General features: G+C 38.8%; 1 protein-coding gene across 1 annotated transcript in view; it reads left to right on the forward strand.

Moving 5' to 3' along the window:
- The window catches only part of LOC108794943 (contactin-associated protein-like 2), a 575,529-nt gene that overhangs the window by 330,360 nt on the left and 219,747 nt on the right, over positions 1–25,422 (forward strand). The window contains exon 8 of the mRNA XM_018566095.1: positions 6,036–6,185. Coding sequence (XP_018421597.1) covers positions 6,036–6,185 — 150 coding nt within the window. The remainder of the gene's footprint in view (positions 1–6,035; positions 6,186–25,422) is intronic.

Raw genomic sequence — 25,422 nt, forward strand, 5'->3', positions numbered from 1 at the left:
GGGGGCCCCCCTCCCGGGGGGGGGGGGGCAATTGCCCCATTGACCCCCCCCCCCCGGATCCACCACTGATGCCAATGTGAAGCATGTGAAGCAAACCCAGGACAATTTGCTCATCCTTAGTCTTCAGTTTTTAGTGGTTTTGAACACGTTTCTTCACACATCGAAGGATGTATCCTGTGTTTTTCTGTAGCGTATATCTTAAGTTGTTTAGTTATACTATGCTACTTAAAGTAAAACTTCAACCAAAACATTTTTGTTCTAGTTTTGGATAGAGGAAAGGAAGATTAGCGCATCTGTCAGGTTTTAAAAAGGAATTGTGTATGCTATGCCTAAAAAAGCAAGCAGAGGACAAAAGGCTAGTCACCAGTATTGCCTGTGACTCTTTGCTGCATTACCATCCCTTGTTCAACAACTTGTGTGGGGTCAACCATTATGTTTTAGGCAGGACTTTGCTGGCTCTTGTCAAAGATATCCCACTGATAACTGGTGATCTGATGACTGGTGAGGTAACATTCAAAAATCAGTGAGTTGCAGAAAGCACAGATCCAAAGGATTTGTGAGACAGAAGCAGGATGATCTTTCAGCAAGTGGAACAGTGAGCAGCACAATATTGACATCACAGAATCTCACTTAAAAACTCGTGAGACTTGCCACGAGGGGTCAGATTCCCGACAAGGCCACCGAGGCCCAGCCTCAGGGCAGCAGGGAGCAGAGGGGCGGCACAGGTTTTGAAGTCTCCCAACACCCAGAACATGGAGTTCCGGGCGGTAATTTCTAAATTTGTTCTAAATTTTGTTTTCCAAACTCTGTATTCTGTGAATTTATTCTGTATTCTTATTTTGCAAGGGAAAGATGACTGCCATGCATTCGCTTAAGCCTATACTTTGAGTGGTCGGAAAACATGCTAGGGTGCAGATGCACAGACGTCTGACGCGTCGGAAGTGTCACTTCTACCTTGATTGTCTGGCCTATTTAAATGAGCCTGCTCTTACCACCACATTGCTGATGGTCTTTCAACTAGTTTGCCTGTACCCTGTCAGATTGCCTGCTGCCTGTTGTGACTCGGATATTTTGGACTCTCTAGCTTGCTGCCTGCCCCTGACCTTGGCCTGTTTCCTGGACTTTGCCTTCTGCTCACTGATTCTGTAGTTCGTTGCCCGGTTTGTTCTGATGGTCAGCTCCCACAACCACGCTTCAGTCTCTTGATCCTGTTTCTACGCTGCCCCCCAGATTGACCTCTGGCTTTGCTGACTTCCTGCTACTGGACATCTCCTGTGCGTTGTCTGGTCCCCTCAGTGGCACTTTTGCCACTGTCCTTTCGCTCTATGGTCCCATCTCCAGGGTACGTGATAAATATCCATATTCTGAATTCCGTATTCCATATTCTGAATTCCAAATTCCATATTTCAAATTCCATTTTCCAAATTGCGTTTTACGCAAATTGCGTATTCCAAATTAATTTTTCCGTATTTAAAATTCTGTGTTCGATATTCTGAATTCCATATATCGTATTCGGAATTCATAATACCATATTCCGAATTCTGTATTCAAAATTCCACATTCTGTATTGTGAATTCTGTATTCCATATTCAAAATTCCACATTCTGCATTCTGAATTCTGTATTCCAAATTCTAAATGCTGTCTTTTGAATTCCAAAGTCTGCATTCTAAATTCAATATTCCACATTCTGCCTTTTAAATTTGTATTCCAAATTCCATATCACAAATTCTGAATTCAAATTCTATATTATGAATTCCGTATTCCAGAATTCCTTATTGTGTTAAATGCTAACTTTAAGCAAAGTTTTATATATATATGGGTCAGCATTAAACATAGACTAGTCAATGAATTCACTGCTGCAATACTTCAGGCCTACCTAAATGCAAGCATATCTCACAAAATACTATTAAGAAGTAATTCAGAAATGGAAAACAATGCAGAGTTGGCTTATCACTTAAGTGGGATAACATATTTTAGAGCAGAAGCAAAACACACACACTGAGCAATTACTTTTTTGTATGTATGTGGTTGCTCACTGTACAGAAGAACAAAGAATTAGAAAAACATTCTGCACTTTAGAGCTACCTTGAGATACAAATTACCTTATTGCTAAATCTTCGAGCAATAATTAACAATGATCAATAATCAAAATGTCAGTGGAATTCCACTGACATTTTGATTAGCTTTTGATTAGCTTCCAATCCTACTGTTGGTGGTACAAGGTGCTGTTTAGTTCTAAGCTGGTTTTTAACAGTATGCTCCCAACCTATTGTAGGCCACAAAGGGTCTGGTATGAATTAGGGGGAACCTCACACTTTTTTTTCCATTTTCTGCAAACTAAAAAAAAAAAATTGATTTTTTTTTCCCTAATGTCATTTTGCTGCAACGAAATTTCGTCCATAAACGGAATTTCGGCCGGATTACCGCTAAAAAACAAAATTTCGTCCAAAAAAATAAATTTTGACCCGACTACCGCTAACGAATTTTGTCCGAATCCGAATTCCGAAACAAATTTAATTTCGGACCCGAATCCGAAAAACGCAATAAGGCAAAATCCATGTCAAAACAAAACTAAACACATTTTTTGCTGGTGCACATGTCTACTCCCCATTCTGCCAGACACACAGTCTAGGGCGGGGCTCCTTTCTTAGGAGGCTGGGAGTTCTTGTAGAGGCCCTAACAAGCCAGCTAGCTTCAGCTGGGCTTGTTACCTGCAAGCCTCCAGCCCTCTCAGCACTTCCCCCTAGAGAAAGAAATTCAGTATTATATCTGAATTTAGGGCATACAACTCTGCCATCCTGGCTAGACTCAGACATTTTCCTCTGCCTGCTGCCACAATATATATATATATATATACAGTATACATACTGTATATATAAAGAATGCTCAACTAAAATCTTGCAAAATTCTACCAACATAACAAAGTATTTCAGCACCCTTATCAACAGACTTCTCTTTTCAACACCTCAATTTACTTTTAGTGTCATCATGTCTACAGTAATGCATACAGTATTTACATGCATGTGAAATAAACAAAATGCAAAAATTCATCAAAGGGCTTGTTATTATTCTGCTCATCTTTTTGTTACAATAAATATTGAGTCTTAGTTTGGGATCAGTGAATGCATTTCCTGCAATTTAATTGGAATAAAACTACTGTAAGAATGTACTATTCAGCTCAAAGGCTGGATAAAAAATGGAACAATTCCAAACAAGACCCCACAGGGAGTAGATACATTTATGTAATTCTAATAAGTTGGGCAGTGAACATGCATCTTTAATCTTCATAAGAAAATCAGAGACTAAGCCTTGAGCAAGCTTTAAGTTGATATCATCACATTTAAAATTGCAAAAAAGCTGGTGAATATATACTCGGATACTGCATGCCGTACATCTGTATTAGGGACCTTGACAGTTTTGCTTGGCAGCTGTATATAGCATAAGTGATAAAGTAAAATGGACATTCTTGATTAGCCAATGAAAACTGCGCATGTGCTAATGTAAAAGTGATAATGCAAAAGAAATGTACTTGTTTAGCAACGTTATGTGTAAAGCAGCAGTGCTGAGGAGATATGTAAGGGCAACAAGGATTAAGAGGTAATTAAGTAGAACTAAAATAAAGACAGATTATGCAAAATGTTTTATGATGACTCCGCCTAACATAAATGTTTTATTTACCTGTTATCTTTACATTTTAGTGTATCTAATGCCTAAACTTTTTTGTTGTTGTTGTGGATAGGGGAGTGTTGGGGGTTAGAACCTCTGTCAGGTTTTATTGCTGTCTGTGTAACCTTTTATATTTTCCCTGGTGACCACTATTACCAGGACTGAAACTGAGGGAAAATGCAATTTTCAGAGTTGTCAGCAGAACAGGCATAGAGAGGAAACTTCAAATGGGGACAATTGTTCCTGTGACAACTACTAAGAGGGGTTGTTGCATCTACAGTGAAGGAAGTGACAGGAATTCTCAGCAATAGGAAATACATAGCAAAAATAACCTGAGAACAGTTTAGAACTCCAGCTATAATTAGTTACTTAATGATATACTTTCCAGCTATAATGATATATTTTCATTGGTCTAGCTTGGCCCAGTGTACATGTATCGCTATGGTAACCATGCAGACATAGCTTGAAGGGAAATGGTTCTTCAGCTACCTAATAACTACATTAATAAAATGCTCCAAGTCCATCTACCTACAGTAAAGTCCCAGATGCATACACCTCACTCATGGTTCTTTTCTCTGGTTGGTCAGAATGATGGGCACCAGTTACTTTAGTATATTTAAAATACAAAAGGTTTTATTGTACAGGCCAATATGGGAAGGACGGTGAGGTATGAATCAGGATAAACACAGTACACTGGATCTCTTTATCTGAACTAGGCCTTGATCACCTCTGGATCTTACATTAAAATCTCTGGAAGTCAGCTTTCTAATTAAAGACTGTACTGGCTAGTTACTATCAGAGGTCAGGATCCTTGGCAATTGAGGTTCTAGTCGTGTCTTAATCTTTACTTTCAAGGCAAGCAAACATAGGTAGGTTCCCATGTATAACTTTCCACTCAACTGTCACTCACCATGTCCGTATGTGGTGGGACAGAAGCAGCTTGTTTCCTTTAGGCCATTTGCACTTCTCTTCCAGCAGCCATAACCTTCAGGAGTTCCTCCCTGGAGGGACCTCTGCATCTTTCCATGTGCCAAGGCCTAAGGTATAAGAAAGACTCATTAAACTGACATCCCCACAGGGCAGAAGCCCAGGAGGGAAAAGACAGAACAGGAAGTGGCACAGATATTTAAAAGTTCTCCGAGAATGCCTAAGCAGGTTCTCCAGTTCCACTGATTGGCCAGACTATCAGATATCCAAAAATACAAAGTCATATATCTCTCTAGCACTGGAGTAAGCTCATACAGCATGTGGCTTAGAGAACCACTACTGTTGAAATACAGTGAGGCGGGGTACAGTCCACTGCTGACTAGAGAATTCACAAAAATACAAAAAGGAATTTAGCAAAATACTACATCCCTACATAAGTATACATAAATTATCTCTGGCAGGGCCACCAGGACCCTGTAAAATACTATAGTAGCTGTATCTATTACAGTGCTTTACAGCAATCTCCCAGGTTCTGCTACAGCCACTGTACTTAGTGACTTTCCCTTTGCTTTGAATAAACAGTGGGTCACATGCTCAGCACACCGGCCATTCAGTGAACGCTTAGTATTTTTCTAAGTGAATACTAGGTATTCTCTGATTTGTTAAGCATCATTGACATCACAGCACCTCCCCTCACCTCAATCATAAAAAGCCTTGCATTTATTGATAAAATACTACGGTAGGTGTTTGTCCACTGTGCAAAGCAAGCAACCATGATTTCAGAGCAGAGGGTAAGTCGCTCATCACAGTGACTGTACAGGAACTGGGAAGATTGATATAAAGCACTGTAATAGCTCCAGCTACTACAGTGTTTTACGGAATCCCTAGTCCTGCCACGGATAATTTATGTATACTCACATTGAGTCAAGCTGGACAGCATACATATGAAACATTATAGCTGGAGTTCAGCTTTAAACCATTCCCTGCTGTATCCAAATGAAAAAAAAAAAAGCTTTGGCTTTAGATGTACTTTTATTTTATCTATTTTATCATCTTCCGGTATTTTGTATTTTACTGTACTCACATTTGGAATAATATGGGATATTTGTGACCAGGGTTGGTGGCTTCACGGTCTCCTGTTTTGGACCATAAAATTCCTTACATAGCAGCTGTCAGCCACACTAGTCTTCCTCTCATCATTCATTTATATGAACACCTCTTATCATGCAGCCTATGATTCTTATAGTAGTTATCACTTTTGAATGGATTGACCCTGTAAAGGTGAATGGCTTTGTATGCAGGCAGTTCTCATCCATCTCTGACGACACAGTATCAGATCCAGAGCTGCAGGGTGTAAGGCTTATGCTGTGCATTAGTCTTCGCAGATAGTATATTACATTTTTATGAATTTCAACTGATATGAATTGCTCCTTATTTGCAGGTTCTGGCCTTAATGATGGGCAATGGCATGAAGTAAGATTCACAGCTGAGGAGAACTCTGCCATGTTAACCATTGATGGGGATGAAGCATCCTCCGTAAGAACAAATAGTCCTCTTCAATTCCGCACTGGAAGTCGATATTTCTTTGGAGGTGAGATAGTAATTACTATGTTGCTTTATGTTATTGCTTGGCCATTTGCAAAGTACCTCAAGTGCAATTTGTCTCACGTATGCAACCATTTTAAGAAATGCATAGACTTTTCAGTGTTTTTGTTTTAGGTAAACAAATGAAGATCAGTCACCCATTAAAACCATGTTTTTGTAGTAAAATTGCCCCTATGTCCCCCCCGTGTTGCCTCCTGTTAAACAGAACATTCAGCAAGCGTCAGCCTAAAGAAAGAAATAGATTGCAATTTGGGCAATATTGCTGACACTATAGGAGGCAGTTTAGGCACTTTAGCACTTCCTTCTCACCTCCCAGAGCTAAAGAAGTATTTAAATAAGTACTTGGCAGACTCGCTGTAATCTACTCACTGTAACCCACGGGTCTTTGATCAATCCGGGCTATATGAAAAGCCCATTGGGAAGGACTGGTGAATGAGCATGGACATTGGGAGCAAATGGACCATTAAGCATGGAAAGCTGACATAGCAATCCTGTTATGTTACACAGCTGTCAACTTATTTGGGCTTTCAAAGTTTAGCTATAGAATGCTTTTTTAAAATAAAATTATTTGATATAAACTATTAAACATAATGTAAAAATATAAAATGGGAATTTTAAATGAAATTATCAAAAACATTATACTTTTTAGAAATATTTCAGGTCATAGCTAAGAAGGGGAGAGCACATAGTGCAGTGCTTAATGATAAATACTTTTGGAAGGACTACAAATGACACTCCATTTTCATATTCTGCCTGTAATACCGGTACTTATTAGATACAGCGTTGAATGAATGGGCTGAAAGGTACATCCTGCGCCAATCATATTATAGTTGGATAAACAAGTCAACGCATGCACAGAATCAAAATGTTATTCTTCTAAAGCTTTATTTATTCTTTATTAACATCAGTAGCCTTGCAAACTATCAATCCAAGTTTCCATAATCAAACATAACAACTCAGATCTGAACAGTGTTGTGACAACAGATGAAAGAAATTAGTGGCTTAAAAGAAAGTCTTTGCTTTTGTTCTTCATCACCCTGTAAAATATTCACAGAAGAAAATTGAATTTTTAATAGCTGTTGTGTGTTACTGTACATAGTTGAAGTGCATTAAATAACTACTCAATACATATAGGTGATATATGTGTATATAAAACACTTCTAAATATAAAAAACAAAAAAAGATAAAATTCTTTGGAGATTAACTTTAACATCTATGTATATCCTAAATGATCAGATAACATAAAAACATAATTTAGCAATACATTAGCCCCTTTCATTAAAAAAAAAACCTCAATGAGCCTTGCAGGGATAGGAACAGATCCATAGGCCATGAGGTTGTCTGGTAATGGATCACTGGAACTTAGGGGGGTTATCCACTAAGCTGTCAAAGGCAGCCGACATGAAGGGAGCATAACACCGTTTGGCTATTATAGGCGAGTATAGCTGATGTCAGCTGTACATTGGCTGGCTTCGGCTCCCTTCTGTTCAGCAAAGCTGAAGTAAAGAAGCAGTTCAACTCAGCTGATCCAACATCTGGATCGGCTGAGCTGAACACCCGGCAGTTCACTTGCTGCCGTTCACCCCTATTCTCATAGCAGCAGTGAGTGAATAGCCAAATGCCCCCGAGCATGTAAAAAATGTAAACAAAGGAAAGAAAACAAAATGGTGCAGGGTCCACCTCCCAAATCAACCCCAAGTTAAAAATAAAAAAGTGTGTGGGGTTCCCCCCAAAAGTCATACCAGGCCCTTTAGGTCTGGTAAGAATTTTAAGGGGGAGCCACACCCCAAAAAGGGGAAACTGTGGGGTCCCCCCTAAAATTCCCAACCAGACCCTTAATCTGAGCACAGGCCTGGCAGGTGAGTTAAGTGGGGGGACGAGCGAACTCCCCCCCTCTCTGCACCATACCAGGCCACATGCCCTCGGCATTGGAAGGGGGCTTTTCCAGGGGCCATCCCTGGAAAAGCACCTTGTCCCCATGCTGATGAGGACAAAAAAGGGGGCACCCAGATGCTGCCCTTCCTTGTGAATGAGTAAAGGGTACTTGTACCCCTACTCGTTCACTAAAGGGTTAAAGTAAAATGCAAATAAAGATACCACTTTTAGAAAAAATTATTTAACCCTTTAAGGCCCTTTTTAAATGTTTTGCATCCATGTTATATTCCACATTTTAGGCCTGAAAATGACTTAAACCCCGCAAAAAGTATATATTTTCTGAAGCCAAGACCCCATAGAATAAAAAGGTGGCAGTTGCAAATTTTTATGTTGCACGACATTAGCACAACTTATTATCAAACCGAATCATTTAAGGAAAAATGTACTTAAGTTAAATTTAGTACCTCAAAACACTATATAATTTTTTTTGTAAAATATAAAAGATAAGGTTACAACAAGTAAATAGATACCCAACATAACCAGGTTAAAAATTGTGTGCGTCCGTAAAACTGAACGACAGAATTCAATACCTCAAAAAACGATGCTGTAAAAGCCCCCACAGGCCATCAGCTTAGAGATGCATGTAAATATTGGCCCTAGAATTATTGGTCTCACTCTGGCGTGTGCAGCAATACCCAACATGTGTAGCGCAATCGTCGTTTTTGTACGTAGGCGCACCCGAAGCGTGTTTACCTGACGACGTGTGTGCTTGCGGGAGCGGCGGACTTTACATTTTTTTTTACATTATTTTTACATTTACTTTAATATTATTTTTTAAAATGTTTTTTTTAACTTTACATTAATTACTATCATATAGGGGGGCTTACAAGCACCCCATTGATAGCATATTGGCAGTGACAGGTACTCTTTAAGGTGATACTGGGGGTCCTAAAGACCCCTAGTATCACCTTCACACTCTGTATAAGCTATTGAAGAGTAGATCGCACTTCAATAGCTTATTGCTGGGCTTCAGGAGCCCAGCACTGACAGCTATGGGACCGAAAGTGATGCAATACACGTTGCTCCCGGTCCCATGGAACCCAAAGGAAAACGGAGAACAGTAAGCCGTCGGCAGTCTGCTTAACCCCTTCAGATTTCATGACCAAATTCGTGTTTTTCTTTCAATTAAGGGGTTATTTTAAAAAAACACAACAAAAGTTTTTAACAATTCCTTTAATAAAAACATTTAAATCTCAAACTCAGCTTCTTAAAATCCAGTTCAAATGTTTTCAAATTTAAATTGCTTTTTTATTTTATTTGATTGATTGATTTATTGATTGATGAACTGATTGACTGATTTTCTTTTTAGACAGTGAAGCAGACTATATTACCTTTTCCAACACTTCACTCACTTCTTTTACGATTTCAACACACATTTAAAAAAGAGGTGAATGAATGAAAGTATTACAGAAAAAGTGTGCTTTCTCACCACAATGCTAGATTACCAAGCCCAATAAATATCTCCTTTTGCAGTGATCTGCAATATATGGAGAGCAGCAGATTCAAGGAATGGAAAGCAATGTTAAATAAAAGCCTTAAAACGACATTAAGGTTAAATTCTCTCCCCCCATATTGCTTTAAGGACTTACCTTAAGTGATGCCTCTTGATCCGATCATCTTGTCATTTTCAGCAGTCCCTCCAGCGCTGGTTCTGGTCTCTGATCCAGCGTAGACTGCTGTCTCTTCCTGCCTCACGGAGTCTGTCCAGCGCACATGTTCTAAGCTATGTGCATTGACTTACACAGTTTCTCTCCCTGCTGGTGATCTCCACTTCGCATGCGCCTGCACACATCTTCCTGCACAGCTGCTTGAGAAGCTGCATTCTACAGCCGAGACACAGGTAAGTTTTTACCTATTTGGTAATTTTTTTATTGTTTTACATGTTTTTGCATATATCTTCTACTTGCTAACAGTAGATATATGTAAAAAAAAAAAAAAGACTTTATGTCACTTTAAGTTGGATTTACACCATTAGAATGTTGAACAAACAAAATAAATTTTTCGTACGAATGTTAGTGAGAAAATCTACCCTTGTATACCCTACTTTGTTCTTGTTATCTGTTGATTATTATTATAATACAGGATTTATATAGCGCCAACAGTTTGTGCAGTGCTTTACAATATAAGGAAGACATTACGATCATAATACAATTCAAGACAAGATGTTAAGGAGGGCCCTGCCCGTGAGGGCTTGCAATCCAAAAGGGAGGGGCAAGTGATACATGTTTATTTATCTGTTGTGTCTGCAGCAGCTGTGGTTGCTTTGTTATGGTAGAAATCAATGGCTGTTGTGTTTGCTTAGGTCAGTAGTACTGGGAGAATTGTTTATTCTGCCCACATTTCATGCAGACATATTGGTGTAATTTTTAACAGCCAGCGATGGTTGTTAATGTACAAGCAATCCGGCGTCTATACAGCCCCCGGATCGTTTATGCCGCTGATCTCTCCTCTGATCACCCAGAAGTGCCACTTCCAGTGCCACTATATTCAGTCTCCCTTCCTGATGTCTCCATAAAAAGGACCTGTCACATCCTATCTGCTATTATATAGGGTGCTTGTTAGCCCCCTATGTGAAAGCAATAAGGTTAGTGTAAAAAAAAAGTGTTTAAAAAAAAAAAAAATAAAGTAACATATAAGAAAAAAAAAAAATGCAAAGTCCCACGCCCCCCATGTGCACACACGCAAACACACGTCGCTGCGCCTACGTGCGAAAACGACAATTGCGCTACACATGTTACATATCGCCACGAACGTCAGAGTAAGAGCAATATTTCTAGGGCCATCAATCACTGGTAACACTAAACTGATGAGCCTGAAAACCGTTTAGATTGTACCCTATGGGGAATTTTGGGTATTGACGTTTTTTGCGGCTTCACAGGGGAACACAATTTTAAGGTTTGACATGTTTAGTATCAATTTACCCGACGTGACGCCATCTTTCATATTTTACTGAAAAATGGGGTATTATATTATGTACTGGTTTGATAAACATTTCCGACATATAAAATTGCAATTAAAGCCTCTGCTTTCAGTACATATATCATTGTTTAGGGGGTTTGAAGCTGTTTTCTAGCCAAAAATCTATATTTTATCATGTGTACAAATAATAAGAAATTGTTCTGGGCATTAAGTGGTTAAGCTATCCCTAAACCTCCTTTCTTTGTCCCCATAACGTAATTCAGATCAACCAGTTTATATTTCTTCCCTGTTGTTTTTTTTTTTGGCTGCAATTCTTCTTTAAATTTGCATTGTCAGTCATCACCAAATATGAAAGCATGCTTTCCAACTGGTCCAGTGTTTGTGGGAGAATGTTTACCGAGAATAGGCATGGTTTGTTAAAACTGTAAAGTACCTGGGCGGATTTATGTGAGGACTGAATAGATGCTGTGGACAATCTGTAAACCTGTCAGGCATTGTTTAAAGAACAACAACAAACCCCTGCACTGCAAGGGTTAACTGCTCATTAGTTATACTCACCTGAACCTTAAAAATGGCAGGCTGTAACAGCATTCCCTCCATTCTCTCTTATCCTACGTTGCAGCAATGGCATGTCCCTCAGTGTCCTCACGTGCTGTACACAGTGTATAGAACATGATTACTTAAAGATCCTTAGACCACTGCAGAGGAGGGGGGGGCAAGCAGGAAGGACTGCTCTAGCAGCAAGCCGGCTCCAAGGATTAGGTGAGGTAAAAACTTCTTTATTTTAGTCCCTACATTAGAACAAACAGTTAACCCTTGCAGTGCGGGGGTAGCTCTACTGCAAAGGTTAATACTGATTTTGCCCAGAGTTCTGCTTTAAGCTAAAAATACTGCAGAAAGGCACTGCAACGCATTTAAATGGCTCGTAGTTCTGCTCTTCCCTACCCTTCTCCGAGCCCTGCTGTACAGAGCATTGCAGGAGGCTTATACCAAGCCAAAGGTAGATACTCACATGGCTTGCTTTGAAAAAAAAAATTGTTTAATGATGTTTTAAAGATTACTGAGCTGCATGAATGTGTGCCTTTTATGTCTGCCTGGAGTGTTGCTTTATCACAAATATTGTATTCTGCTAACTGCATGCAGCACGGACATTCAGTATATGAATTCCTTTATTAATTTCAAATGTCGTTATTTAAATATAGTGTTATCTTAGATAAAGTTTTGGCTCTAAGATTTAAAACTCTGAGAGGTCTGCAGTATAAGGTAAAGCTATTTTTATAAAGAATTGGTATTCAGGCATTTCAGGGACTCCAGCCAAGTATTATTAAGGGACACAAAAAAGTCACAATGTGCAGAGTTTTAAGGCATGTTTAATCATCAATTCACTTTTCAACCCTTAAACAAGTGCTTGTCGAGTTTCTCCTCAGGACACTGAGCAAGAACAGACTTGGTGGCAGTCACAGAACATTTCATTTTTTTACATTCTCTGCGGGTACATTAATTTCCATGTAAAAGCTGTAATTTTTTTGTGTCCCAGTTTTAACATTATTAATCTAAGGAAATAATTAAGATGTCCTACAACAAAAGCACAGGAATTACTCATCAGGAATTACTTTATCATATATAGAAATGAAAAACACTACTTTAGGTACTTACAGAGTGTCTCTCTTTTCAGTGCCCCTTGCTTCTCAGTGTTGCCTTCTTTTCCACTTGCCCTGCTCTATCTCTGTCATGTTTTCATGCCCCTTTTCTGTACTTTGACTACTTTTTCTCCTCTGTGTTTCTCAAGTGTATTTCCCTTGTTTTTCCCTCTTTCAATTTACAGTTTGGTCCGATGCAGTGCATTTTTGCACCCATTTGCTTCATTGTTCAACGTCGATCTGGCCCCTCTGGCATTCGGTCATGTGCTGTTCATCAGAAAGACTTTCTTTCATGCATTCCGTATTTCATATGTCCTATTGTCCCTCTTGTCCTGATCTTTCAGCTTTTACTCATCATCCACCATAACTAGGGATGTCCTGATACTGATACTTGTATTGGTATTGGGGCAAATACTGGGCATTTTTACAAGTACTTGTACTCAGGAAAATGCCACGATTCTTAAGGCTGATACCGGCCCTTTAAATTTTTAAACAACAGTGGCTGTTCAAGTTCCCGTGTTTGTGGGGACTCGGCAGCTCCAAATCTAGGGCCGGAGAGGAGAAGAGTGTGGCAGCGCGGCCATGCCAGTGCAGACAGTGGGGCAGCACAGCCGTATCCCTAGGAGAGCAGAGCAGAGCATGGCTGTGTCAGTGAGGAGACCCCGTGGCCTTGTGGGGAGTGATGCCAAGTGGATGGACTGACAGCTCTGCACCGAGCCATGTTACAAGGTAATGCCCCTTATAGTGTGTGCAGCCCTCTCTTGCATGTCCTCCCTTCATATTAAACCCACAGCAGCCTGTACTCCCCCTGTCTGCCCTGTGTTATTGTATCTGCACCACACTAATCACTACCACTCTCTCCCTGCCACCCCACCATCCCTATCACCAACACCCCACACACCCCCTCCCTGCCACCATCACATCTGTATTTTGCTCTGGGGGACATCTGTATTGTGCTCTGGGGAGATCTGTATTGTGGGCTCTGGGGAACATCTGTATTGTGATTTGGGGAACATCTGTATTGTGATTTGGGGGACATCTGTATTGTGCTCTGGGGACCTCTGTATCGTGCTATGGGGGACATTTGTATTGTGCTCTGGGGGACATTTGTATCGTGCTCTGGGGGACATTTGTATCATGCTCAAACCACTCAGGTGTTGCTTTAGAAGTATGCTTAGGGTCATTGCCCTGCTGAAAGGTGAACTTATGTCCCAGTCTCAAATCTCCGGCAGACTGAAACAGGTTTCCCTCAGGAATTTCCTGATTGTATTTAGCACCATCCATCCTTCCTTCTATGCTGACCAGTTTGCCTGTCCCTGTCGATGAAAAACATCCCCACAGCATGATGCTACTACCACTATCCTTCACTGTGGATGGTGCTCTTGGGGTGATGAGAGATCTTCTGTTTGTGCCAGATATAATATCAAATCATTGCATTCTGTTTTTATGTAGATTATACACAGAGACTCAACTTTTTTGGAATTGGGGTAGTAATCCCCAAGCCAATCACGTCATCCAGCGATGTAGATCCTCCTCAAGCACAATGGACGACGGCTGCTGACTTGCTGAAAAAAATCTGGGGGACCCCACACATTTTTTTTGCATGGGGTCCCCCCTAAAATTCCTACCAGACCTAAAGGTTTTTTTTATTATGTTCACATTTATAAACAACCTGACTCCATCCAAATATATTCAAATAGATCCGAATTCCAAAAATAAAAACTTTGGATTGATCCGAAATACGAATACCGAATATCAAACAGATCTGAATTTCAGAAAACAAAAAATCAGAATAGAAACTAAACTAAATGAAACCAAATTTCATTCCATGCACAAGTCTAGAAAATACTCTAAATGGTGTCACTGGCAGCAATAAAAATGTGAAAAGGACTTCATCTTACCCATCCTGTCCAAAACAAAAAAAGAGGTTTTGGATGGAGTCTAGCTTTAATACTAACATGCAACATGCTTTGCTTTATGTAAAGAGCTACCTTTAGACTCTGCAATCTACCAGAATCTATTTGGCTGTGTGTTACATAAACTGCAGAGAATCTCATGATTCCTCTTAGTAGCCCCTAAATTCTCCCATCCTGTCTGGTATTTTGCCAGTTTTTCCCTCAAGAGTCTCTATGGGACCATAGGAGGCACACATAAAAGGAAAACTGTAATCGTAATTAGTTCATGTATCCCACTTTTTCTTACACTGCTTTGTAGGGGCTACCTAGTGGGCTGCTTAGGTTAAATGTCATGAATGAGTTTAAACTTATGTCTACTTTTTAATAGAGTTACCAGATGTACAAGCCACTTTTAAATATTCCTACCAGGAGTATTTTTCTTTAAACACTAGTGAGAAAGACTGACAGGGTTATTCACAAAAGGGTGAAGAGTTTGGAGAAGGCAGGAGGAGAAGTGAACAATGTAGGACAACATAGCTGAACTGGAAAGTGAGATGAATTGGAGAATGTTTAATATCTATTTCAGAAGAACCATGTTAAATCTTTGTTTTCCTTACTATGGTCTTAAAATCCAAACTAGAAGAAGCACCTTAGGTCAGTGACAATTAGAACCATAAATACATTTCACACTTTAATGTGTTGAAAGCATTTGCTAACTTGTTCTGCATTCTGCAAATTTCTTTATCTGCACAGTGTTCTGTTAAAAGTGTTAGATTTAATGAAGAGATGACAGTATTAATTTTCCCTATCAGGCAGTCTGTGCCGGGTGTTTGCATACCAAACAACTTATTTTTGCGATGAAAGAATTTGGGATTGTAAATATTAGAAACCACAGACAATAAAGCCACTGTGACTTGCATTTGTGTGCCATACAGGCAATATATATACTGAATATTGAACTGAGGGATTCACTGTCTCAAATGCTGTGGTTCAGCTTCTTCATGAGTATCTTGCTGTGCGCAATAACAGTTTAAAATCCAGTCATTGAAAATGATTTAAAATGACAATGTGTAGTTACTGTAGCAACAGGAAAAGTCAGGCACATCAACCTCAATAAAAGTCAGTGGATAATTATTTGGCTGAGCTTTGGCAAGGAGTAAACAAACATAAGCCAACTGGCTTACAGTGTTTAGTTTTTGAAGTAAAGTTGGATCTATTTCTTAAAAATTCCAGTGCAGCCAAGCTTTTTGGATCTTAATTTGAATGCCATGCCCAATACATATGTAATAAAACAGCATGACACTAACATAGCATACTGAAAATGGGATGATGACATATTTCTATAATCTATTTGCCGATCTTACATGTTAATGCACTGAATATGTATATGCATATGAACATTCACTGCAACTTGTTTGCTTACTACTACGGAAACTGTATAACTATGGAAACTGTATATTTAAACGTAATTTTGCTGATAGCAATAAATGATAAAGTAGGACAATTAAATAGTCACCTTTATATTTTGTATTTAAAGAGGTTCTCTGGAAAAGTGTTAAACATGCACTTTCAGAGCACTGCCACTCTGTATCTCTGAAGGAGCAGCTTGGAAATGTCAGGGGCTTCTGAGTATGAGAGAATATGTGACCTTCTCCCAGGATGTAGTAAGAGGGAAATCACCAGGCTTATACACTGGCATGTGAGGAAGTAGAAGTCTTTAATCCTTTGTAAGCTCTTACACCATCTGTCACAGAGCTCAAGCTTGCTTAGGATGCCCAGCTCTAATAAACAAATGGAGAGCTGGGGGAATGCTGCGTAGGTGAGTGTTATTGGGTCGGATATTTGGCAAAGCAAGAAGGTCTTTTTAAGGCTCTAAATCACTGAACTTCCTCCCTTCCTAAATCTTTAATGGAGCAACTTGGAAATACCAAGGGTTTCTGAGTATGAGAAAACATGTGACCTCCTCCCGGAATGCAGTGTGGCCAATCACCATGCTCAAATACAGTCATGTAAGGAAGGGGTAGAAATCATTAATCCTTTGTAAACGCTGACACCATCCAACACAGCTTACACAGGCTTAGAACTCTCAGCTCCAATAAACAAATGGAGAGGTGGAGGAATGCTGCAGAGGTGAGTGTTATTGGGTCAGATATTGGGCAAAGCGACAAGGTCTTTTTAAGGCTCTAAATCACTGAACTTCCTCCATTCTTAAATGGAATTTTTCCAAAAAAGCTCCCAAAAATAAATATTTTCCAAATAAGAAAGGCCTTTTAGATCAATGTCAGTTTATTATTTAAGACCTTTAAATTAATGTTGTACCACATATATATGTTCAAAGCATAATGCAGGCTTTTCTGAACTAGAACACCTAGACCTGCTAGACCTGTGAATAAGTTAAAACCATGAAGGTAACTTCACTGGAGTGCTAAATACAAGAAGGGATACCGGTAAATGTATGTAGATAAGCCTATATAAAAGTGAAAGTGTAAAGGACTTCTGGAGAACCTCTTTAATGCATGTCATGTACCCTTATGTACCCCAAAATGAATGTCTCTGTAGCGCGCATTGTCTCTAGTCCTTAAAACATGCCCAAAAGTGAAATGAAACTTAAATGATTTTTAACTCAAAAGTGTACTAATCTAAGGGCATTGGATATGCTGTTGCTTTTGCCCCGCTGTTCCTAACTGCCACTAATTGATTTAATTGTGTCTGTGGTATTTTACTGCCATTCTTCATACTCATAAACACAAGCAATTTTGTAAGCAGAGCTGAAGACCTATGCAATTGGTGGCCTTTTGAAATGTGGTATGGCAAAGAAGTGTCTTAATAATTGGTGCATTGATAGAAATGTTACATGTATTTCCAACCAAAGATTTATATAAAGTTTTCTGAATCACAAGACTCATAATACATTAGTCTGATCTCTGCTTAAGAGCACGTCATCAATCTCTTCTAAAGACATCGATTAACTAATTTAAGTTAGTACACTTATATAATAATCATTGTTCTTACCAGCCTTTCAGCCTGACAATCAAAGGCTGCCACACAATGTGGTGTTTGTAGTCGATTCACTGCAGAAATAAAGAAATGTGATTTAAATGGTTTGTACATTTGCAGTAATAAGCATTATTTGACTTTTTATAAGGTGTTTATCGTTACACATGTGTCCAATTTAAACATTATTATCTATTTATAATACAAGGCTAGTCTAGATGTAGGATAGTTGTTGTGTATCAGCAAAGTGATTAAAGTACATAGAGGGTAATTTATGAAAAGAGGAGCAGCTAAAATCTGGAGCAGTTGTGCATGGCAACCAATTCGCTTCTCTCTTTCATTTTCAAATCTTAACTGAACAAACTGAAGAGATAATCTGATTGGTTCTCATGCACAGCTGCTCCAGATTTTAGCTGCTCCACTTTTGATAAATTCCCCCCAGTGTGATTTAATCGATAATGATCAGAACATTAACTGTCATTTTTTAATCTGAAATGCATGTTCATGGAATAGTGTATGTAGGATGAATTCTCTACTGAGAATTGTTAATGGTGTTTGGTGAACACTGCTTAAAGGAGAACTATGAGATGAGTGATTTCCACTCACCTCATAGTTCTAGCCGACCTGTGACAATGAGACTGTCACAGGTCGGCTCAGTAGATCGGGAGATGAGCGAACACATACCAGGCAGAGAGCCGTGACAGGGGGAGAGGCTGGATTCCCCTCTCCCCACTCCGATCTGCCAGCGCTGAGCCAGCTGTCACTCACAGAGCTGAGCGGATCCCGCCATCTACGTCCTGATCCGCTCCGGCTGCGGCGTCTCAGTATACTGAGCTTAGGGTAACGGGAGGACACTAGTTTGTGTCCTCCCGTTACCCTAAGGAGAACTATGGGGAAAAACACTGACCCCATAGTTCTCCTTTAACCCCTTCATGACTGAGCTTGTTTTTAGTTTCTGTTCGTAAATGACTGACACACTTTTGACATTTTTGCTGTGTGATTCTTCCACGTCAGTAATATACTTTCTTACAAAGTGCACCCACACATATTATATATTGTTTTTTAGAGGACAGATAGGGCTACATATTTATATCACATATGTGCGTCTAACGCCTCACTTAGGACAAATAAAATATAAAAAAACAGGAAAAAAACGTTTAAAAAAAACACTTTTTTCCCAGTTTTGATTTGTAGTATTTTTTTTACAAAACCAGCACAGCTAAAAAAATGCAATAAATACATTCATTTATTTGTCCCTTATTTTATTTTATTTTTTACACATTTTTTTATTTTTTTTACACTTTTCACCATTTTTTTTTTTTTTTACACTTTTCACTTTTTTTTTTAACTTAAAAATGTTATTTTATTTATTTAATTATATCAAGCAGATTTTGTGAATTAATCTCACTGTTACTGCATGATAAATTAATAAATTTTTGGTTATTATCAGGCTGCTTCAAACTTCAGAACAGCCGATAATAAGTTAGTGACACTGATCCTGCAGCAGTTCAGGATTCAGCTGTTACTAAATGTTTTCTGATTGTTGCAACAACGATCAGCAAACAAACATTCTTCTTCCAGGAATAGATACATTGTAGGAATAGACACATTTTGTATCTATTCATGAAAAAAAAAAAAAAAAGCCAGTATAGCTTGAGAGAGATATCTCTCGATCTATACGAGCTGTCAGAATGCCGGCAAAAGCCGGCATCTGTGTCCGCTTTGCTTTGACTCTCAGACACCCGATATTAAGGTATCGGGTGTCTGAAAAAGGTTAACCCTTTCATTAATGAATGCCTCTGTAGTAAGGGCAGCCATTAATGAATGTTAAAAGCTGATTCTCAGCGATTAACAGCCCTCTAAAGCAGCAAATAACTCGTCACGTACAGTGTACGTGACAAGTCATTTGGTCCCTTTGTGGCTGGACGTACAGTGTACGTCTCCCGTCACGAAGGGGTTAATTTACAAATAACAACACATATCACCCTACAATTTTCGGCCCCATGTGATCAGTATACCAGGCACAGATGCTTGTTTTTTGCCATAAACAGATTACCATGCAGACAGCTTGGAACATTTTGGATTATGGACAGATAGACTATGTGAATAGGTACTATATTTGTATTTTCAGGTAGTTTTCAGACAAAATCCACACTAGTATGTCTAGACAGATATTTATAATAATTTTTATTGGCTATATATAAAAAATTATGGGAAATTCCATAGTAACGCACCACATTTCTTGAAGAGGTCACCGATAGATATCATTGCAATCCTGAGGACCCCAAATGTTTTACATTAATTGCTGCTGACAGTTGAATTTGTAAGGGAAATGTATCTAATTTGCGGTGTGAATATGTTCACAGTTTCCAAAAGTTCCCAACTCTTGACTCTTATATGATACATGCCTTATTTTTCTTCTGCTTAAACAAAAGGCACCCCGTTTTTAAGGTATTGGGATTACTATATTGAGGATATTAGCATTAGAAAAATAATGTTACTCTTGGGTAGGGGTAATGTCAGATAGATATTATTTGGGATGAGGAATGCTGGTTGTAGTCAAAGTTTTCAGTTGTAGAGTGGTAGACCAATTTTTAGATTCATCCTTCCCAGAGTCTAGAAGATGTAGATTGGATGTGCTGGATCTGTAAGTGGTTCAATCTTGTTGTATAATGTAAGGTTTATGATGTGGAGAACAGTGACTATGGTTAGGTACCTCCTATACACAAAAAAATGCCTCAGCAAGGTATTTCTGTGTGTATAGGTGAAAAGGACTGCCACATCAATAGTTAGGAATCCTCAAGTGTTTATTTCATCAGCAAAAAAAAATGGTAACAAGTTTTGAGGGTTCTGAATGGCCCCCTTCATCAGGGCTGTGATTGCCATGCAGCTGATGTTTTTTCCATTGCTGACTTACCAGATGGAATGACGCTGCAAGAACTAGTGAATGGAGCTTGCTTTAACCAAACCAATTTTAATTTTCAATCAGTTAACTCTTTTAAGCTAAGCATCATTCTATCTCAATCAGCACAGGCATTGAGTCCTGATCTCCTACTGCTTTCTTGGTATTAGTTTCCTTCTGTTTGCTCCCTGGATCTCTCTGTTCGCTGGCTCCTCATGCTGGATCCTCTCACACTCCATGTTCCTCTCCCATATTCATATGCATAAACCAGCAAATATTTTATTCCAAATGGAGGGGCATAGCCAAGTAGGTTCATGTGTCAGCAGGTGTCATTTCTAATTTTCCAGGCTCCTTTTTAAAAACAACTTGTGCCACACTTAGGTTGCTTATTGTGTAGTTTGTTAGCATCAGGATGTAAGTATTTTGATGTTTTTAACATTAACATTTGTTGCTGCTCTTGCGTATACCCCCACTCTTTGGGGCCTGCTTTGATTCCTGAATAAACGCATGGTTCTGGTTATCAACTACATTTAACTCTACTGATGTAGATGTGGATGTAACTTGGTCTTCCGCATCCTTCCCAGATTATATATTTTTTTTGCCTAGGTTCTAATGGGAACCTGAGTAACTATGCGGGAACATAACATTTCCAAACTATGGCTACTAAGGATAAATAGCACCACAGTGGCAGGTAATTAACCATATATAGTGTCGGTGTTGTCTCAAGATTCCATTTAGAAGTAGCTTATTTGGAAGTAGGACTGTTGGTGTTTGTCAACTAGTCTGTTCCACTATGAAGCATAAAGTTCACTATTAAGCATATACCTAGTTTGATAGACAATAACCAGTAGCCTGTTTATTTAGTGCTCATATGTACTTTAAATAGGCTGCTTTTACAATGAATATGTTATACTACCACCATTTTCAAGTATATTTTTAGATAAAAAATAGAATCTTAGTTAATTGACTAAGTTCCACTTAGATTTAAAGAGAATTAATGGTCATTTTGTATATATTTTCTTTCTGAATTATTATGGTAAGAATTAAAAACCTAAACGTTATATTTTTTCTTTTTTTTTACTTGGATTACTCTAAAATGATGAGTATGATTACATGCAAACCTTTAATGTCATTTAGTTTGGTAAAGGATTGTGTATTATAAATAATTGCCATTTTTGCAAAAGATCAGTATTCGGCTTGGACCTCCAAAATTGCAAAAATGTGTTTTTACCCCTCCCTTGTTAAACACACCTACAACATTGACAAAAAAAGTATATACTTCCTTTTTTCCAGGTGTCTTAGGCTGGGTCAGGTGACATTACAGGTCATATTCACCCTCTTTCTCCTCAGGCTGTCAGCAGATTCTTAGGGCAGCAGAGAGCAGTATTCTCTGCAGCATTCCTGTTGTCACTCTAAGGGGAGAGGAGGTTGGTGGGGCCTTGACACCTTGGGTGCACTGGTGGATTAAATGACACTGGGTGCCATTTAACCTGGGAGTGACGCAGCATCCTATCACTGGGCCAGTGAGTCTGCGAGAGACAACCCCAGAGATTGGGTGGGTATAGCAGCTAGAGCTACTATTTTTTTTTTCATGCTGCCAGGGGATACAAATTTTATTGAATTGCTCAAACCAGAATTAGGCTTCAAAATATACTTGCTTCCACCTTTTTTTATTCTTTGTTGCATTTCAGTGCTGCTGATATCCTGCAGCACCTTCTTCTACACAAATGTTCACTCCAGTCATGACTGCATGGCATTTCTCAGGGAGGTTTTCCTAATGGTGAAAACAGTGCACCATGGCTACAGTATATAATTTTGCTGAAACATCAACTTGAATCCATGTCACCAGGAGACAAGGTGGGAGCACAAATTAACCAAAGGTTCCCCAGGTCTTTTCCTCCTTAAATCCCCTTGAGTCCCAAAGCATTTTTTTCATTTTGGTGATGTCTCAGCTCCAGATGTTATATCTTGTAGGGTTTGTAGTCTACCCAATCATATTATACATTGCTTATTTGGGGACATATAGGGCTTTATTTGGTAGCAAATTTGGATACATATATTTGTATGTGCTTGTTTTTTATTTAATAGTAAGAAATTTGAAAACAATCATTTTCTGCATATTGCTTAAGCACTGCCATATTTTTGCTCCAAAATATAATTTAAAAAGCTTGCTAATTTAAACTTTATCACATGTGTGCACCTTTTATGCAGCATAGCCGAATTATTGAGATCAGAATAAATGTATACATTTCACTTTAGGTGAGCTTTATTCCACTTTCAGCATTACATTGCAATGCACACAGGGGGGAAACAGTGTGTGTAAATTGTTAGCACAGCATTAAGATAAGAGTAAGTTGAATTGACAAGGATACAAATCTTGACAACTTGGCGACTGTTTGGAGTCGCTAAAAATTTGAATGACATTGTGTACATTTGATACTTGTGCAATGCAAAAGTCATCCAGATGAATAGAGATATATATATATATATATATATATATATATATATATATAAAATGTTTGGGGGTTCTGGATCTGGTCAGTGGAGACCAGATCCAGACCACCTATCCTATGCAGCAGTTCAGGAGCAGATCACTTAATTGCTTTGTCTGAATGTATCAACAATTGTGTCAAAAATTAGTTAATTAGTACTTTAACATGTTATAGCCTTTTTCTTAGGGTTTATAAACATAAAGAAAACACTGTCAAGAGTTAAAGGTTGGTAGATAAAATTTCCCATGTCTTAACTATCTGTTATAGTAAGTGAATTCTGAGAGTCGGTAACCACAATAACCCTTATTAAATGAACTAAGTAATAAACCAAAGTGTGCGTATCTCCCAGGATTCCACACTCCATTTACCAGAATGAATCTATGATATATATTCAATCATAATTCTGGAGTTTTTTACATAAAAGGAAATCTGGCTCAGGAAAAAATATGTTAATATTGTAGCAGATGGTCTCATAGAGAGTCAGGAAAAGTCCTGTCAGGGGTCTGTTTTACCCAGATTCCTGCCCTACACCTTCTGGGACCTCTAGTAGGCTCCAGATTTTACACCTTCCATGGCAATTTAGTGCATGTGAGGCCAACAGACACTGTTCTGGAGCCTGAGGAGCAGATAGTCTTAGTCTGCTAGAGCTAAAGGTTGGTAACTGTGACTTGCAGTGCCTGACAAATACTAGGTGTGTGCAGGTTAATAGTTACAGTAGGAGTGTGTTTTGTGTAGTAAGTGCTGGGACATGGCTAGGTTTTTGTTTTGGAGTTTTTGGTTTCATTTGAGCACTGTACAGCACTGTAAATAGTCTGTGTAAAGCACCAATAAAACTCACCACTGTCTGAAGAAAGGTCATTGGACTGGTCTCTGTGCCTCTCAAGATTGCTCACACCAGGGAACAGTGTACCCACTACCTATTCCCCAGCTCGCAATACATAATAATACATAATAAACATAAAAACTGATGCAAAACTTATTGTGAGTTTTAAGTGAATGGATTCATCTTACGGAAATGTTTTGTAAATCTTGTGTGAAATCATTTATAAATAGACACTTAACCATTCACATAACCCTACCATTTACCCACCTTCTACTCAAACTGTAGCATTTAACTTCTAAAATTATTCCACATCTCCTTACCTGCAACCTAAAATGTAACCTTAACTCTTCTCCTAACCCTTAAAAAGACCCTTTCACTAGACCATTAATTTCAACAAAAAAATTCCCATTTCAAATATATGTGCAATTAACATATTTTATGCATGTAATTTACCTTTAAAAGCCTTGCTTGTGTAGACATCCAAAAGCCTTGAGACTGCTGCTGGGTGCTGCCATCTTGGATGTGATGTCAGCAGCCCCAGAAGACTACTGGATGATACTAGAGTCTATATTGTTTCACACAGTCACACAGAAAGTAATTTGAAATTCTCAGTAAAGGAAAGGGGGCTGTGACATGACTCTCCTTAAATCCTCAAATTTTCTAGGTTAAAGTGTGTTTCCACTTTTGCTGTCAAATTTTAGAAAACCCTTATATATATTTTTAGGTGTATCTATTCGCACAGCATACCAAAAAAATAACTTTAAAAAAGATTTCTTACCTTTTAGATGTTTTGTTGCAGCAAACAACATGGATTACGGTTTTTCTCAGCACCTTCACAGTGGTCTGTCCTAATAGAAAGACTTAATCATTTCAATATTTTGTACTTGTATCTGCATATTTCTAATTTAATAACAGAAACGTAATACACAACCAGTAAAATATACTCTTCCAATACTTAGAGCAGGCATGTGACACTGCAGGTGTCACATGCCGGCTATTTAGAATAAGAGCTGATGATGTCTTTTCCTTGTAGAGTTTGGTGACCTTCAGTTGCCGTTCCCCGCAGAGATTCCCCCCTCTATCCCTCCAACACCTATTGGAGGGACAGACATGGGAGGGGATGGGCACAGCTGGCTCTGGTAACCAGACAAAAGTGTGGATCCCGACAATATTGTTGGGATCTTTTCCAGCTGCAGTGTGGCTCGGCAGTGTCAGCAAATAGTGACCAGCAGCCCGCTATATGCTGAATTTGGGTCACAGGAGTTCATTAGTAAATGTAATCCTTTGAACCAAAGGGGACTGAAGCTGAAAAAAAGGTTTGGCTTTAGTTCTCTTTTAAGGGATACTTTTTGAGTACCAGGGATACAGATACTTTTTGAGTACCAGTACAGATACTTGGCATTTTCATGAGAACTATCAGGGTTGCTGAGGTTGCAGCTGTGACCTGGCTCTGGCACTCCACCACTGTCCTGAAATCATTAGTCTGTATTGTTTTAGAAAAACTGTCACATGACAATAAACAAAAATGTATCAGTACTCGTACTCGCAAAACTGGTATCTGTGCATCCCTTTATATATATTTATTTTAAAAAATCATACATTAAAACAGAGATGTAGAAATCC

Source organism: Nanorana parkeri, unplaced genomic scaffold (assembly GCF_000935625.1).
Source record: "Nanorana parkeri isolate BGI_ZX_2015 unplaced genomic scaffold, ASM93562v1 scaffold916, whole genome shotgun sequence".
NCBI lineage: Eukaryota > Metazoa > Chordata > Amphibia > Anura > Dicroglossidae > Nanorana > Nanorana parkeri.